Genomic DNA, 16,795 nt, shown 5'->3' with positions numbered 1-16,795 from the left:
AAGTTTAACCGTCAATGACATAAAAATGAAATTCTTTTTCATTGACAATTTGACATATTAGTGTTTGCTCTCAAAGTCCTCCTCGAAGCATTTCAATATCAATTGGACCGTGTTTAGTTTAATAGAAAATAAGAGAAAGGGAAAAGGCCCTCAACTTTCTGTTTCTCTCCTATTTTCTGTCAAACTAAATACAACTTCAGAGATTCGCCTATATGATTGGGATTAAAGTTGAGTTGAGTTGCCAAAGAAATCAACCAACAAAATAGTTCAAACATTGAATAAAAATATATAAAGACAGCTCTAATCATAGATGATCCGAGAATGTACAAATTTGAAGAGCTGATCAACAAATGCAGCATGAGTATAGGAAAGGAGAGAGAGGTGAACACGAACAGATCTGCAACCACTTGCCGATACCACAGTTGAGGAGATCGTCCAACCCTACTCCTGACCACTTCCAAAGCTATCACGCTTCTCATTTTGCCAACCATAGCCCTGTCCATCCCAACCCATGTCACCAGAGCCAGAGAATTTTGCCCGTTTGAGTTGTGACAAGTGAGGTGGAGGTGGTGGAGGCGGGGGCAGTGACAGAGGTTGTGGTGCCAATATACCCTTGCTATCCTTGTGATCCAAAGCACTACCACCTTGCATGGGTTCCAGTCCTTTATTTCCAGGTGGTGGAAGCGGAGGGGCATTGAGAGGTTTACCTCCAGGAAAACGTCCATAATCACCTTGAAAAAATGCAACTCTACCTTGAGAATCTGGTGGGTTTGGGAAACCATCTGGAACTCCTTGGCCACCACCTGGCAGAGGTGCGACAGGCAAACCCGTAAGCCCCATATTCCAGGGTTGAGCATAACCGTCATTGAAACCCACACCTGCTGCTGGACCAGGTGGGAAACCCAACAATGATCCCTGGTCTGACACACCTTCTGATGCCAAATCTGTTCGTGCTGTCTCATAAGGAGCATTAAAGAACGGTTGAGGTCCCTCAGCTGGAAAAGGAGGATAGTTGAATGGAGGGGGGGTTGCAGCCTGGTTTGCATTAACTGGGGGCACAACAAAACCAGGTAGCTGATGGGTATGCATAGGTGGGTAGTCAGAAAATGAAGGCTCAGATAGAACCCCTTGCTGCTTGTCTGGAAAGGCATCAGAATCTCGTCGATAATGTGGTCCACTCTGTGTGTCAAAGCTCTGCTGGTGATGGAAGCGGCCATAGGCCCCTGGCCTATCAAAGACTTGAGGTGAATTGTTGTCAACCGACAGCTCAGGTGGATGGTTTTGTGGTCGAACATAAAACGATGGTGGCTTTGGTTGCATAATTGGCTTGGGTGGTTCTCTGGGTGGGAGGCGGCGAGCTTTGTCCTCTCGATCATGGGGCTGGGAATTTGAATTAAGTGAAGATACGGGCCTTGGTTGAGCATGGGAGGTGGATGAATCTGCAGGGATAGATAGTTTGGCATGGGAATCAGTAGAGAGTCTTGCAGCATTGAAAGCATCCGACTCATTGACATCTTCTTTTTCTATATTAGGTTGGAGAAGATCAGCATGGCTCTCGTGAATATGAGATTCAAATTCGGACCTCTTCAGAAAGGACTTCAGACAGTGGGGGGCTGCACAGATGAAGATGCCCTCCATCATTTTAATTGTCTGGATTTTCTGAATGCGCTCATCACAACTGCACAAGGTAAAACATAAAAAATGTTACCAAAAGAAAAATAAGAATTGTGTTTAATAGAAATATTCAAAGTGAGAGACAATCCCTTCTGATGCACAATGATGGACAGTAGTAGGAATGAACTGCTAAAACTACTTGGAGATCAGCACTGTAACAATTGGTGCTATTCATGAAGTATAGTCCAAGAAAGAAAATTGGACTTAATCTAAGTTAGAAGCCATAGTATTTGCTGTTTTGGGAATATACCTGAATGGGCAATTTAAGTTAGAAGCCATAGTCCTTGTTTCCATACCTTAGAGTCCAAGGCCCCCTATTTCCAATCAATTTTATGGTTCCTTTCCTTCCCTTGTTCGCATATGAAATTTCTTTGCACTTCATCTTTTTATATGGATTCAATCGTCACAAAGTAGCTTGTCATATCCATATCCAAATCCTTTAATCCTTAAGGCTATGTTTGGTTTAAAGGAAAATGTAAGGACAGGGAGGGAAAGGTAGAGAAACCTTTACAAACCTTGTATTGGTTTCCCTGTCTTTCCTTTCCTTTCCCTACCTTTTCCTTCAAACCAAACATAGCCTAAGTAGAACACCATCAGTGCCAGTGGATGTGGATCCCAGCCCCAGTAAACTCTACAGTTTTAAACACCCTATAAAGGATATCAAGGTTAATGTTAATGCGTTTTCTCAGCAAACCTGGCCCTTTGAGGATGGTGAAGGGAGGCGTTTTATATTGTTAGAAAGTCCATTTTAAGGACCAAGAATCTTTTTTTCTACCATTTCCTTTTAATCCGGTTATCCAAGAGGTTTATTCTGGAAACTAGAGCTGTAAACCGGGCTGTGCCACCTGTGGCCCGGCACAATTTTGCATCAGCCTGGCACAGCCCAGCACGACGGCACGCGGACCGTGCCAGGCACAACATGATTGTGTGGGTCGTGCTAGGCCGGGGGTTTCAGGTCCACGAACCGGCACGGCACGACACGGCACGATTGTGCATTGACGTGCTGCCCGTGGCCCACGTGCCAACACGGCCCAGTCCACAGCACGGAACGGAACAGCCCGGCCCGTGGGCCCGCAACAGGTCGAGTGCAGCCCATCAGAGAAAACTAACCATTGCCCGTTTGGGGCACTTGGGGGACCCCCCAAACGGCTAGTTTCAGCTTTTTAGGGGGTTTTAATAGAAATACCTCTCAATCAACAACTATAAGCCTATAAATAGCTATGTAGGGGGTATTTATGCATTTTGGCTTTGGGGGGAAGAAAAAAAACAATAATGCCCCTACAACAGATATATCTTATAATATAACAGCTAGTTTGGAACTTTGGGGGCATTTGGGTAAAGTGATATATGACTTTATAATGACCAAAATACCCCTCCCAACAATTAAAAAATGGCTAGTTTTTAGGGTATTTTGGGCAATTGAATTATTTTCAATTCCTATAATTAGTCCTATCCTCCACCATTCTCATCACACCAATTCAGTAATTCTAAATTCTCTTCTCAATTCTTTATTCTCATTATCTCATACTCTCTGTCTCTCATCTCGTACTGTCATAGTGTCATACACATTAGGAGGCTTTAGCCTTTGAAGCTTCAACCGTTCAAATCAAGTTGAGATTCTGAACCAATAATCCAGCCATCTGGATAAGTGCAATTAAATTAATTTTAATTTTTTTAGAATTAAAAAAAAATGGCTAGCTCCTCCTCCCAAAACCAATTCCCCAATAGTAAGTTCACTAGCCCGATTTGGAAAGTATTTAAAATAGAGGAGGTTGAGGGTCAAGGAAAAAGAGTTGTTTGCCAAAAATGTAGGATTAACTTTAGCTTCAGTAGCAAGAGTGGTATTGGCCACTTGGGCAGAAATTTGCTCTTCCATAAGAAACAAGAAAAAGACATCTACTTTAAAGATTTGCTGGATGTTGAGGATAAATTACAAGACGAAGAAGGGCATGACACTGTTACACCTAATGAAGCTAATGATTGAAGTCAAGGAGATGGAGTAGTTTTTTCAATTTTATTTAAATTAGTTGTTATTTTTTCAACAATGTTATTTTTTTCAATTTGTAATTTTTTTATATTTCAAATGAAATAAAATTTCTATTGTTTTCCAATTTGTTGTCCATTTTGTATTTTGGTAAGTATTTTTTTCATTTCTTTGTTAGATTTTTTATTTTTTTTCAATTTGTTTCCAAAGGAAATTTAAGTATTTTAGTTTTACTTTTTGTTGTCTTCTTTTTTTTAAGGGGGCGGGGGGCGGGGGTAGGGGTACAGTTGGTTGGTTAGGTCACTTAAACATCACAAGCTTTGGTTCCCAATTCCCCCCTTCTAACTTCACTTGTTTTAGATAAAAGATCTCATTGTTGAAGATTGGAAAATTATATTTTAAGCTTAGGACTTATGAGGCATGCCTTTCTCTTTTTATTTAAGTAAAAGCATTCATTTTAAGAAAGAGTTACTACAATTATTAAATACATATTGTAACAATAAAAAAAAATGTGCACAGCTTTAGTCTGGGCATAAAAGATTGCGAATAAGCTTAAAGTTACTTACAGGTAGCAGCTAGAATCACTCCTAGCACAGTCCAAACAAAAGGCATGCTCACAAGGACTCTGCAAGAACATAAGATTGTAAGCTTATAACAAGCTCAAGGAAATCCTAAGAGAAAAAAATAACCAAATACATTTACCATAAAATTTGTTGAGCATGGAAACATAACATTAGTCTGTTTCAGTCACTCCAGACTCCATAAAAAATATTTAGAACCCACACTGTAACCAAGGTTCAAAGTATCAGATATGCAGGATACACTTTAGATATGGTAAAAATAAGGATATGCATGGGTACAGTAGGGAAACTCCAATAAATCCCAAAAAGAAATACATCAATAACACTAAATCCCAAAAAAAAAACCCTCAAGCTGAGCATAGATATTGATCATGCCTAGCTTGCTTATATAGTACTGCAACTTAGCCTTAGAAACTCCCTTAGAATATCTGCCAACTATTCTTCTAAAGCAACAAATGGTAGACAGACTTCTCCAAATGCTACTCTCTCCCATATAAAATGTCTATCTACTTCAATATGTTTGGTTCTGTCGTGCTAAATGGGGTTGTGAGCTATGATATATTGATAGTAGCCTATTTATCACAATACAACACCATTGGGTTGTCATAACCGATACCCAGCTCTCCTAGCAATGATCTAAGCCATAACAATTCTGACACCCCCTGAGCCATTGCTCAATATTATGCTTCTACTGAAGATCTGGCCAAACAATTGGGGCTACAGCGGATTGAGATAGAGAGAGACTCCAAATTGGTAATTGGGTGGATGCAATCAGGGCAGCTGGAAATTTGGCAATATAGACAGCTGATAAGGGAAATTCTTAGCATAACAAGGGATGTGGTTGTTTGTTTCAAGTGGGTAAGGAGATCAGAAAATGGTTTACGCCCTAGCAAAACAAGGGACTGTAAGGGAGAGACTTTATTGGGCAGTGCTGTAATGTTTGATGTTTATTGGATCAACCTTTTCTAATAAGGGTTGACTTTTGTATTTCAATTTAATTTATCCCTAACGAAAGTTATCGTTTTTGATAAAAAAAAAAAACAATTCTTACTTCTCCATGAAACTAAATTACCAACAGTGAGGGTACAACGTACAATATCCAGATGTAGACCTCCCATCATCAATGCTACCTGCCCAATCTACACACATATATGCCTCAATCCTCCTATGCCCATGGTTGGCAAACGGAAAACCTCTCACTCTCCCCGGAGATCCCTTTAAATAACATAATATCCTTTCAACAACAGCCAAATGAGTTTCTCTAGGAGCATGCATGAATTTGCTAGCCAAGCGCACTACATAAGATATATCAGGCCACGTCATACACAAGTATAAAAACTACTCCACAAACCTCTAAAACACTCCCCTATCAGTCGGTAACTCCTAATCTGTGGTAGATAACTTACAATTTGCATCAATAGGTGTTGGAACAGGTTTGGCACCAAGCTTACCAGTCTCAATTAATAAATCCAGCACATATTTTATTTGTGAAATAAACATCCCATCTTTCAACCTTGCCACTTCAATACCCAAGAAGTAGTGTAGTGCACCAAGGTCCTTAATTTCAAATTCAGTATTGAGAAAATGCTTAAGTTTCCCAATCTCCTCCACATCATCTCCAATAACAATAATATCATCAACATAAATAGTAAGGATAGTAACTAAAGCATCTCTCCTCTTCACAAAAAGGGTGTGATCAGATTGAGTCTAAACATAGCCAACCCCAACAAAAGCATTACGGAACCTCTCAAATCAAGCTCGTGGAGACTGTTTGAGCCCATAGAGAGATTTCCTCAGTTGACAAACCTTCCCTACTAACTCCTTACCATACATGCCAAGAGAGAGAGACATATACACCTCTTCATGAAGGTCACCATTCAGAAATGCATTTTTCACTAAACTGATATAAACGCCAAGACAAGGAATCCGTCAAGGATAAGAGAACTCAAACAGAATTCATTTTGGCAAACAGAATTCATTTTTCACTAAACTGATATAAACGCCAAGAGAGAGAACTCCATACTCTTTGAGTATAACCCTTAGCAACCAGCCTTTCTTTATACCTCTCAAATGATCCATTAGCATGGCATGTAATAGTGTATACCCAGTTACCCACTTACAACTTATCAGCTCTTTCCCTTTAGGCAAATCAACAACCTCTCACGTGTTATTCTTACAAAGTGCTTCCATTTCGACTCTCATTGCATCACTCCATTCGGGTTTAGATAATGCTTCTGACACATTTTTGGGTATGTGTTGAGAGGAAATGAAGGCTAAAAAGGAATAATAAGAGGGAGATAACAAGCCATAAGAAAGGTGTTTAGAAATATAATGTGTAGTGCATTTACATTTACCTTTTCGTATGGCAATGGGAAGGTCAATGTCTGGTATAGTGGGTGAAGGCAAACTAGAAGGTTTTGGATCCACCACCTCTTCTGCGATGAGAGGTCCAAGAGACACTTGTGATGGAAGGAGAACAACCTATCCATGTGTGTATTGGAGATAAAACCCTCCTAAATTGGGTGCTAAGGAAGACTAGCAGGGGGAGACGAAGGAACATCAAGGAGGAAGAATCATGAACTAGAGAAGGAGGAACAACATAACTGGGAATAACTGGTAACTCACAAGAGATGTCACCAGGGATAGGAGATGGAAGAGAAATATCAAAAAGAGGAAACTTCTCCCCCTAGGATGGAACTGGATAAAAAGGAGATAACTCATCAAATGTGACATCCATGGAAACAAACCGAGTGCCACTAAGAAGATCATAGCAACAATAACCCTTTTATGTGGAGGCATACCCAAGAAAGATACATTTCCTAGCCTTTAGTTCAAGTTTGTGTCTTTGTGAACTAGGAATATATACATAGCAAGTGCAACCAAACACTTTGAGGGGTATAGAGAATATGCCCTCATCAATGAAAAAAAAAAGACAAAGGATGATTGAACCCAAGGACCCGTGAAGGAAAACAATTAATCAAATAAGTTGTTATAAGAACAGCATCTCCCCGATATTTTATAGGAACATGGGAGGCAAACAAAATGCTTTTAGCAATTTCAACATGTCAATTTTTCCTTTCAGCTACCCCATGTTAAGGGGTGTGTGGACAAAACCTTTGATCAATAACTCCCAAGTAAGCAAGATAGGTAGAAAGATCCTTCTCAAAGTACTCCTTAGAATTATCGAAATACTTTGGTACTTGTTTTAAACTGAGTGAGAACAAGTTCATGAAATTGTCTTTAACTTTGGAACCTCATCACAAGAACGCGTCAAATAAATCCATGTATATCTGAAAAAATCCTCCATGAACAAAATGGAGTATTTATAACCCCCCATAAAAGGTATATGATACGGCCCTCACACATCAGTGTACACAATATCGAAAGGATATTTGGATCTTTTATTACTTAAGGGATAAGAATTTCTACAATGCTTTGACAACTGACATGACTCACATTATAGACTAGAAAGACTAACACTTTTAAACAACTCAGGAAATAAAAGATGCAAAGAAGAAAAGGGCAAATGACGCAAACGAAAATGGCATAACATAATTTTAAGAAAAGACTCAAACACAATTGACTCTAAGGCCACCCTTTGTGATGATACCGGATTCTTCTTAGGCACGTCAAGCAGGTATATCCCATTTGCCTCATGGCCACTCCCAATCACTTTCTAAGACTTTAGGCCCTAGAAAACACAACGGGAAAGAAGGTTATACAACGATTCAATGATTTAGTCAAACTACTAACAGAAAGAAGGTTAATATTAAGTTTAGGTACATGGAGAACAGAAGATAGGGTAAGGATCTTGGTGGCTCTAATGCCTCCCTTTCTAGAAATAGGAGCAAGAAAGCCATCAACAAGGGAAATTTTATCTTAGCCAGGTAAAAGTTGGTAGGAACAAAAAAGATTAGGTATACTAGTCATGTGATTAAATGCACCAGAATCAATAATCCAAGCAATACAATGATTACCTGAAAAGGATGCATGATTAGCAATGGCACAAGCACCTGAGTGGGCAAAGGCTGTAGATGTTGAATTGCCTGTAGAGTTGGAGCTAACTTCCCTATCCAAGTGATTCAGAAGTTTCCCATATATTTCAAATTCAGCTCCCACAACTGGTAATTGTTCCACGGTCGACTTCTCTTCACTAGACCTCTTCTCAGTATCCGGTATAATGGTTGCATTAGCATTTTCACCCTTCTTGTTATTTTTTGAACCCATTTGGCATCAAATGAGGATGTAATTTCCAATAGGTGTCTCCTAGTACGCTTAGGCTTCTTGCAATAAGCACATATAACTGTCTTTGTCTTCTCCTTCTTATATCACTACCCTTTGGCTTTACACCAGCATTGGAAAAATTATTTTTTTTATATCTTTTGAAGGGCTACATAATAAGGGGTATCCCGTCCCCCAACCCAGGTGCAAGTAGGATTCGACCCCAAGTCTCCGCTACGACCAGTAGGAGACCTTACCAACCAGCTGGTTGGCACCTTGCAGCATTGGCAAAATGATTAATAGTAGAATTCTAAAGATTTACCTGCCTTCTACTTTCCTCACTACTCACCAGAGAGTATGCCTTAGATAATGTAATATCATCCTCAGAGAGTATGTTTTGTCTGGTAATATCATACTCTGAGTTAAGTCCTAATAAGGAACTCAAACACCCTATTTCTCCCCACCAATTTTCTATATGTTTCTGCATCCTCGGTGCTCTTCCACACAACAATTTCAAGAAGATCAATCTCCTGCCATAAAGATTTCAGCATAGAGTAGTATACTACTAGAGGCCTCTCCCCTTGTTTTAGATTATTGACTTCATTTTTCAGCTTGTATGTTCTTGCAACATCCATCTTTTGAGAATACGTTTCGGCCACAGTATCCCATATTTCCTTGCTACGTGTCTCCATCCATAGATAGTGCTCACTAATATGTGGTTGCATAGAATTTACCAACCACCCAATAACAATGTAATTTTCCTATGTCCATTTCTCAAGACTAGGATCTCCGTCTTTCGGTTTCTCTTTACTGCCTGACAAGTACCCCTACTTGCCTCTACCACACACATGATCTTCACAGATTGTGACCAAGCTAAATAGTTGGTGCCATCTAACTTCACTGTGGTCACAGCACCCAGCAGGGATTCCACAAACCCTCCTGGACTACTTCCAAGTTCCCCATTCTACTTAATTTCAACTCCATATGTCTCCATTGATCAAACAAAAATAAACGAAATATAATTTAGGCTTCAACTAAGATCTTCCAACACCCAGGAAGTGAAAAAAACCAAGAGAGAGATATTTTACATTGCCCGGCAACCCAGAAACTAAGAAAACTGTGAAGGCAGAAAGTTCCCCAACCTGAATCAATCTCAATAAGAATCTCTATGAAGGCCTTCACACCCTGAGCACCACTCTAGAAGGGTCCCCTTACCACTCAACTGTAATTCTTCTCTAGTCAGCTAGATTTTTGGGCTATCTCCCCAAGACGCTTCTTGGGTAGAAAAAAAAAGTGATCAAAACTTATCTCAAATTCTCCAAGAACCCCCCCCCCCCAACTGACTAGGATGAATGAAACATTAATCAACTAACACCTTAGTTCTCCATACACATTGTGTATGGGATTAAAGTAAAAAAGAAAAAGAAGTAGGTTGCTCTGATACCAAAGTTGACAGTTAATGCTGTAAAACAGTGTGTTTAATCAATAAAAAAAGAAAGAAAAACAGATCTGAAACAGTAAGGTAGAAGAAGAAGAAGGAAGAAGAGAGAAGAGAAAAGATGAAAGAAAGAAGGTTTTGGGAAGAAGAGTTCATGGCTCACCCAGCCTTCTCTATTTGTATTCGATCTATCATAGTTAAAAGGAAGTTTACATAATTGCCCCTAGTAGAGCAGCTGTTAAAAAGAATAAGAGAAATAAATGAAATAAACATAACAAAAGGGGTCTATGGCCCATAATAATAACAAATAAAAAGAAATAAACAAAGGGCCTACTAGGGAGCTGTCTCGCCCAATATCTGAACACCTCAAATGCTTACTTTCCAACATCCAAGAATTAATCATAGCCAAGATCATTCCTTTCAGGCCTTTGGAAGGGGTACTTAAGTTCTCAAAAATTCTTTTGTTATGTTCCTCCCAAATACACTACAGTAGTACATGAATCACAACCTTCCAATAGAAATTACCCCTATTGCCCAACTTGCACTCCGACCGTTTCTTAATAAAACTACCCACAATAGCTGTTATTCATAGTAAGGTCAAAAAAGAACTGCCACATTCTATGCACAAACTTGCAATTGACGAGAAGATGACCAATGAATTCCCCATCCTTCATACAGATAGATAACACAAACATGGGGAGAGATGTAAAGCTGCCCATTTCTCTTCCTTAGGACTCATAAGTATTTACGCCTCCATAAGTTGCCTCCCAAATGAGAAAGAAACTCTTCCTTAGGACCCATTTCTCTTCCTTACAATCATTGTGAAAAGAAGGGGAGAGAGGGACGTCTTTGTTGCAATACCCTAGAATCTTTGAAGAAACCATGAGGAGACCTATTACCACAACAACTAAGTGCACCCCTACATCCATCTAATCTAAGTAATCCCAAACCCTTTCAATCTCATGACATTCCACAAACACCTCCAATCCACTTCATAATATGCCTTTTTAAGTTTTAATTTACTGCAGATACCTTTCCTGTTCTGTCCTCCAGTGCTTCATTATCCATCAAAGCACTATTAACAATTTGTCTCCATCCAATAAATCTATCTGTTAACATAGTAACAGATAAATTTATCTGTTACTATGTTAACCTGGAAAGCATTCTCGTTGATTAATGGCTTCCCAATAAGTGGTCTTTGCAACTTGAGAAGGTGAGATATAATAAAGAACCAGCAAATCTATCTGTTAACATAGTAACAGATAAATTTATCTGTTACCATGTTAACCTGGAAAGCATTCTCGTTGATTAATGGCTTCCCAATAAGTGGTCTTTGCAACTTGAGAAGGTGAGATATGATAAAGAACCAGCCCATGCCCAACATTAAACAATAAGCCTGTTCTACCCATAGCCCGAACAACCAAATAATTAACTTCAATTAACCCAAAGTATCTCGACCCAAGCCCCATATACTTAGCTCGATCCAAACCCAGGTTGGACCATGCTGTCTTTCAATTACAAGGCTTAGAATAACATCGTAATCTGCCAGAAAACTAAAGATCAGGATAAGTGGATTTGTAAAGCTTGAAGTCGAATTTGCTCATGTTTGATGTGAAGTTCAAATAACTAAACTAGACATTTCTATTGTTTATGCTTTTGCTTATACATGCATGAGTCAGCTAAGATTAGGGCGGTTTCTTCTCCAGTATAGAACTCAGTGCCGTAAACTTGATCAACCCCCCACCCAAAAAAAAAATCACTCACAGTAAAATAACTATCTTCTTTCAATTCTTTTATTTTTCCTGTTTTGAACATAACAAAACGTTTTCGTGCGGATATAACATTTGAAATTACATCCTCTACGACCAGAACTTTCACCGAACACAAGGCGAGGAATATGGAAAGAGAACATTACAATGAAAGAAAGCAAAGAAATAAATGAGTTGGAATGATAACGTACCAAGCGACCATAAATGGCGATGGGGAAATCACAGCGAACGCAAAAGTGGACTCTTTCACCAAGCAGACGACGAGATCTTCGGCCGACAGACTTGACAATGGAAGCAGCAGGGTTTGCAGTACCGAGGGCCTTAGCAACATGGAGATCAGCGAGTACAAGGTGGTCGGGGCATGCGACCGTGACGGTATCTACTGGCAAGGGCTTCGCCCCTCCTCCGGTCTCTGCAGACGAACCCTTGCTCAGTCGAATCTGAAGCATCTTTCTTTTGCCGTCTCCTTCTCTCCCTCCCGATCTTTGCAACCCTGTGGCTGTGGCTTTCAATCTTACGACTCTCAGCCAAATCGCGAATACAAGTCGTTACTGGGTTCGGAAGGGAAACGCTTTGCGGATCGACCGGTCCTTTTGCGGTTTTGATAAAAGCCTAAAACGAATAAAAAACTCTGATAAGGCATTGGGTTTTTTTTTTTTTTATAAGGCATTAGGGCTTGGATTTAGGTTTCTAAAGTACTTCTATCTATGGTTTATATTGTCTTAAATTATCCCAAGTTTTCAGACAATGGAAAAAATAAAATGTCCGATTTGCCCTTTATTTTTTAAATTTTTTAAAATAAAATCAAACTGATGAAAATTTTCAAAAACTGTAATCTCATCTGCATCTGCATCTCACGTGATTTGGAATTAAAAGCTGACTCTCATCCACATCTTATATTCATGAGAGAGACACGACGCTTATCGTCGCTCTTGTTAGACTCAATTTGTACAAATGCAAATACATATAAAATACAAGATTTTGCATTCTACGTATTTACATTTATACTCCTGGACTTAAGTGCATGATACTCTCTCTTCGCCTCTTAGACTGCATTTGGCATTTCTTATTTTAAGGATTTTTAATTTTTAATTGTGAATAAATGATAAATACTTAAAATAAAGAATGCCAAATGCATCTTTAATCCTAAATCCCCTGTATGTAATAGGAAAACTGAAAAAAGTTGAGCAGTCATTTCATGCAAGAAAATGTTTCATATCGGGTCTACCTCTCTTAATTATGACCCCACATAGATGAGACCAACATTGGGTAATAGTTATGTCTTTAATTTTTTTTTAACAAACAGCCTAATTGGTGGTTAGTCATTATAGAGTGATAATATGAGTTTTGATCATAGTTTTGTTTTTTTAGATAGATACTACATATGTAGCTTGCATAAACCAATAAACACGACAAGAGAACAATTTTTAATGGTCAAAGGCATGGTTTTCAAAATTGGACCAGACCGGAAAAATCAGGATCGGCTCCATTTTCCTCCAAAACTGTTTTTTTCCTTAAAACCGTTGATTTTGGTCAGCAAATCGCTGAACTAGTTGGTTAACCATTTGAACGGTTTTGATCGTTATTCAATTTTTTTATTTTTTTGTTAGAATAGGCCAACCGTTCGGATTGAACGATCGGATTGTTCAAACCGGTAACCGAACCCCTAATTAGTTCGGTCACCGGTTCAGTTTTAAAAACCATGGTCAAAGGACTTATGACTGCCAAAAAATTAATCATTTTACTCTCTCTCTCTCTCTCCGCGGTGCGAATTTATTTTTAGGGTAAATTATAAATAGGTACTCAATACTTTGGGGTTGGTAACAAATAGGTACCTTGAATTTTCAATTGCAATGCTTGAATATCCTAAACTTTTAAAAATAGACACTTGGGTCAAGCCGTTAGTATTCTGCTAGTTAAATATTACATAATGTAAAAAATACCCTTCTCATGTATTTTTGAGATCATTCTCAAGTAACCGAAATTCCCCACAATCACATTTTCACATGGACACCAAATAACATATTCAAATTTTTTGAAAGTTTAGAGTACTCAAGTGTTACAATTAAAAGTTCAGGGTACCTATTTGTCACCACCCCCAAAGTATAGGGTACCTATCTGTAATTTACCCTTATTTTTTCTAATATAAATGCATGAAAGTGCAAATGAAAAGAATGCAAGTTTTGATCCACGTTTGCATTGGTTTGTATTTTGCCTTGTTTTAAGCATTATTTTATTTCAAGAAATAAAAAAAAATAAGGTAAACATAAAATAGATCCCAGTCTTAATTCAAAACATTTGTACACCCATACTTTTGCAGCAGTGAAAACAAACCAGCTGGTCAAATGAAATTTCCCTCACTGTTTCTACTTTAATTCTCTATCTTTTCTTTCAAATCAAACATAGCCTTAAGAATTCTTTCTTATTTGTTTCTTTAATATACATGTACTTTGGAGTTGGAGGATGGAAGTGATTTGTTTTGATCTATCTATACTACTTATAAAAGTACGAATGAGGGGCTTCTGGAAATTTTCTTTACTAAAATACCCTTCCTCCTTAATTTAGTTAATCTCCATTGAAAGGGCTGAAAATGTAATTAAAAGAATACCATTAAGTACATTAAATTACCTCTCATTAAGTCTCACATTTAAGTCATTAAATAAATCACATTTTCTCTCATTGAATCCAACATTTATACTTTTGTTTATCATCATTAAATTTTACTAATAAATCCATACACAATAATTATTAATAGAATGAAATTTTATATTTTTAAAATAAACCTAGAAATGAAATCAAAATTTTCATCTAGGTGTGATAGGTAAGTAGTTGAACCATTTTGGTCAAATGGATAATTTCATGATGTCATAAATAAATAATACAGATTTAGAAATATAAAAAATACAAAAAATAGAGAAAAAAATTAAAAAAATTGGACACGTTTCTATTATTACATGTTTGTCATATTAAAAAATAAGTATGATAAAATATACATAATTTTATTGATGAACATCAAATATACAACTTAAAACCAATGGGAAATTAAACTATCTTCTTATGTAGGGGTGGGTTAGTGGTTCAACTTTTTAGGTCAAATAGGTTAACCCATGATGTATAATTAAAAATAAATTTCTTAAAATAGAATAGTACAAAAAAATATGAAACAATTTTGGACACATCTATAATATTATATACCAATAATATAAATAAAAATAATTATGATAAATAGTAATTATTTTATCAATGATATTCATGATGTCATAAATAAATAATACAAATTTAAAAATATAAAAAGTAATTTTGTTTATCATCATTAAATGCCACTAATAAATCCATATACAATAATTATTAATAGAATGGAATTTTGTATTTTTAAAATAAACTGAGAAATGAAATCATATTTTCCATCTAGGTCGTGGGTAAGTACTTCAACCATTTGGGTCAAATGGATAATTTCATGATGTCATGAATAAATAATACAAACTTAGAAATATAAAAATACAAAAATATAGAAAAATAAATAAATTTTGAAAAAAAGTTGGACACATTTCTATTAGTATATATTTGTCATATTAAAAATAGGGTAAATTACAAAGACCCCCTATACTATGGGGTTTGTGACAAAGACCCTCCTATACTTTTGTTTTGCGACAAAGACCCCCTATACTATGACCTGAGACAAAGACCCCCCTTGATCGTTAAATCATATGACAAAATGCGTTAAATTACTAAAATACCCTACTAAACTTTTTCTATTTTCTTTTTTTGCCCCTTTTCTCTTAAAACCTATTGTCTTCACTTTCTTCTCTTCCTTTCCCCTCCCTCACCGTCATCTCTCGTTCTTTCTCTTTCCCAACTCTCCGAAATGAACCGCCTGGCCTCCTGCTGTCTCACCTTGGCTTGCCACACCTGCGCCTCCGCCGTGTCCTCTCTCATTCTTTCTCTCTCCCAACTCCAAGGACCATCCTACCAAGGAAGCTGCCAGCTTCACCTCCCAGGTCATCATCATGAACCACCCAGGCCAGATCGGAAATGGTCACACCCCTGTGCTCGATTGCCACACTTCCCACATCGCCGTGAAGTTTGTTGAGCTCCTGACCAAGATTGATAGGTGATCTGGTAAGGAACTCGAGAAGAAGCCCAAGATTGATAGGCGATTTGGTAAGGAACTCGACAGCGCCTGCTCTTCCCCCTACTTCAGCGCTCCTTCCAGCCCCAAACGTTTTGGTGAGTTCTTCAGAGCGTAAAAAACCATCCAGAAATCAAAGATATTGCTTTCCCTTCGAACCCTACTGCAACGGAGAGTCTACTGTTCTCCGTCTTCCTGTAGCGGAGCGTCCAAAACCAACCGACTCTTCATCTTCTTGTTCTCCGACGTCCGTGTTTAAATGGGTTCGGCGGGTTTGAGTTCCTCTGTTCTCATGAGCAGGGGAGCAGGGAACCAGACTTCGAGTTCCTCTGTCCTCATGAGCAGGGGAGTAGGTGTTTTGAATGGGTTCGACGGGTTGAGTTCGCAGGGTCAGATGGAAACTCTCGATTTTTGTTTTAATTCACAATTTCCGACCACTCGATGGTTGCCCTTAGCGGAGATAGCAACACTGTGGGTACCGGTTTCAATATGACTGATTTCGGAGGTTTTGAGGGTTTTGCTAATAACCTGTTCCTCAACAGGTCTAAAGTTTTGAGACCTCTCGAAATTTTCCCTCCTATCGGCGCACAGCCCACCCTGTTCCAGAAGAGACCTGCTCTCTGGCAGAATTCAGCCGCAGCGGACAAAGGGGGTAACTTGGGGTTTTTTGGTTGGGAAGGTGGTCAAGATTCAGCTAAGGTTGAGGGGAGCAAGGGCAAGACGGAATTGGAGGAAGAACAACGAGGAGGTGTTGGGTCTGTTGTTCCAAAGATTAGCAACAGACGGAAATGAATGACAGGCTCTACATGGAAGAAGAGGAGAGGAGGAGGAAGACGAAATCGAATGACAGGTTAGGTCTGTTGTTCCAAAGATTAGCAACAGACGGAAATGAATGACAGGCTCTACATGGAAGAAGAGGAGAGGAGGAGGAAGACGAAATCGAATGACAGGCTCTAGCTTAGGTCTGTTGTTCCAAAGATTTAGCAAGGTGAGAATCTC

General features: G+C 38.5%; 1 protein-coding gene and 1 pseudogene across 2 annotated transcripts; one reads left to right on the top strand and one right to left on the bottom strand.

The window, feature by feature from the left end:
• Positions 1-216: 216 nt before the first annotated feature.
• LOC104602840 (RING/U-box superfamily protein) lies at positions 217-12,357 on the bottom strand. Of its 2 annotated transcripts, XM_088894942.1 has the most exons (4): positions 11,859-11,996; positions 4,361-4,442; positions 4,225-4,283; positions 217-1,678 (listed from the first exon to the last, which is right to left on the bottom strand). In XM_088894942.1, the coding sequence occupies exons 2-4, from the start codon at positions 4,385-4,387 to the stop codon at positions 442-444; spliced, it is 1,323 nt and encodes a 440-aa protein (XP_088751068.1). In that variant the 5' UTR covers positions 4,388-4,442; positions 11,859-11,996; the 3' UTR covers positions 217-441. The 2 variants fall into 2 exon arrangements, with proteins under 2 accessions (XP_088751068.1, XP_010264994.1); XM_010266692.3 differs by lacking the exon at positions 4,361-4,442 and having other exon boundaries at positions 11,859-12,357.
• Positions 12,358-15,200: 2,843 nt separating this feature from the next.
• LOC148804045 (transcription factor ICE1-like) lies at positions 15,201-16,795 on the top strand (annotated as a pseudogene).

Source organism: Nelumbo nucifera, chromosome 1, assembly GCF_055504915.1.
Source record: "Nelumbo nucifera cultivar China Antique chromosome 1, China Antique-T2T, whole genome shotgun sequence".
NCBI classification, from domain to species: Eukaryota; Viridiplantae; Streptophyta; class Magnoliopsida; order Proteales; family Nelumbonaceae; genus Nelumbo; species Nelumbo nucifera.
Note: the sequence above shows the minus strand (reverse complement) of the source record. Positions and strands in the feature narration are given on the sequence as shown.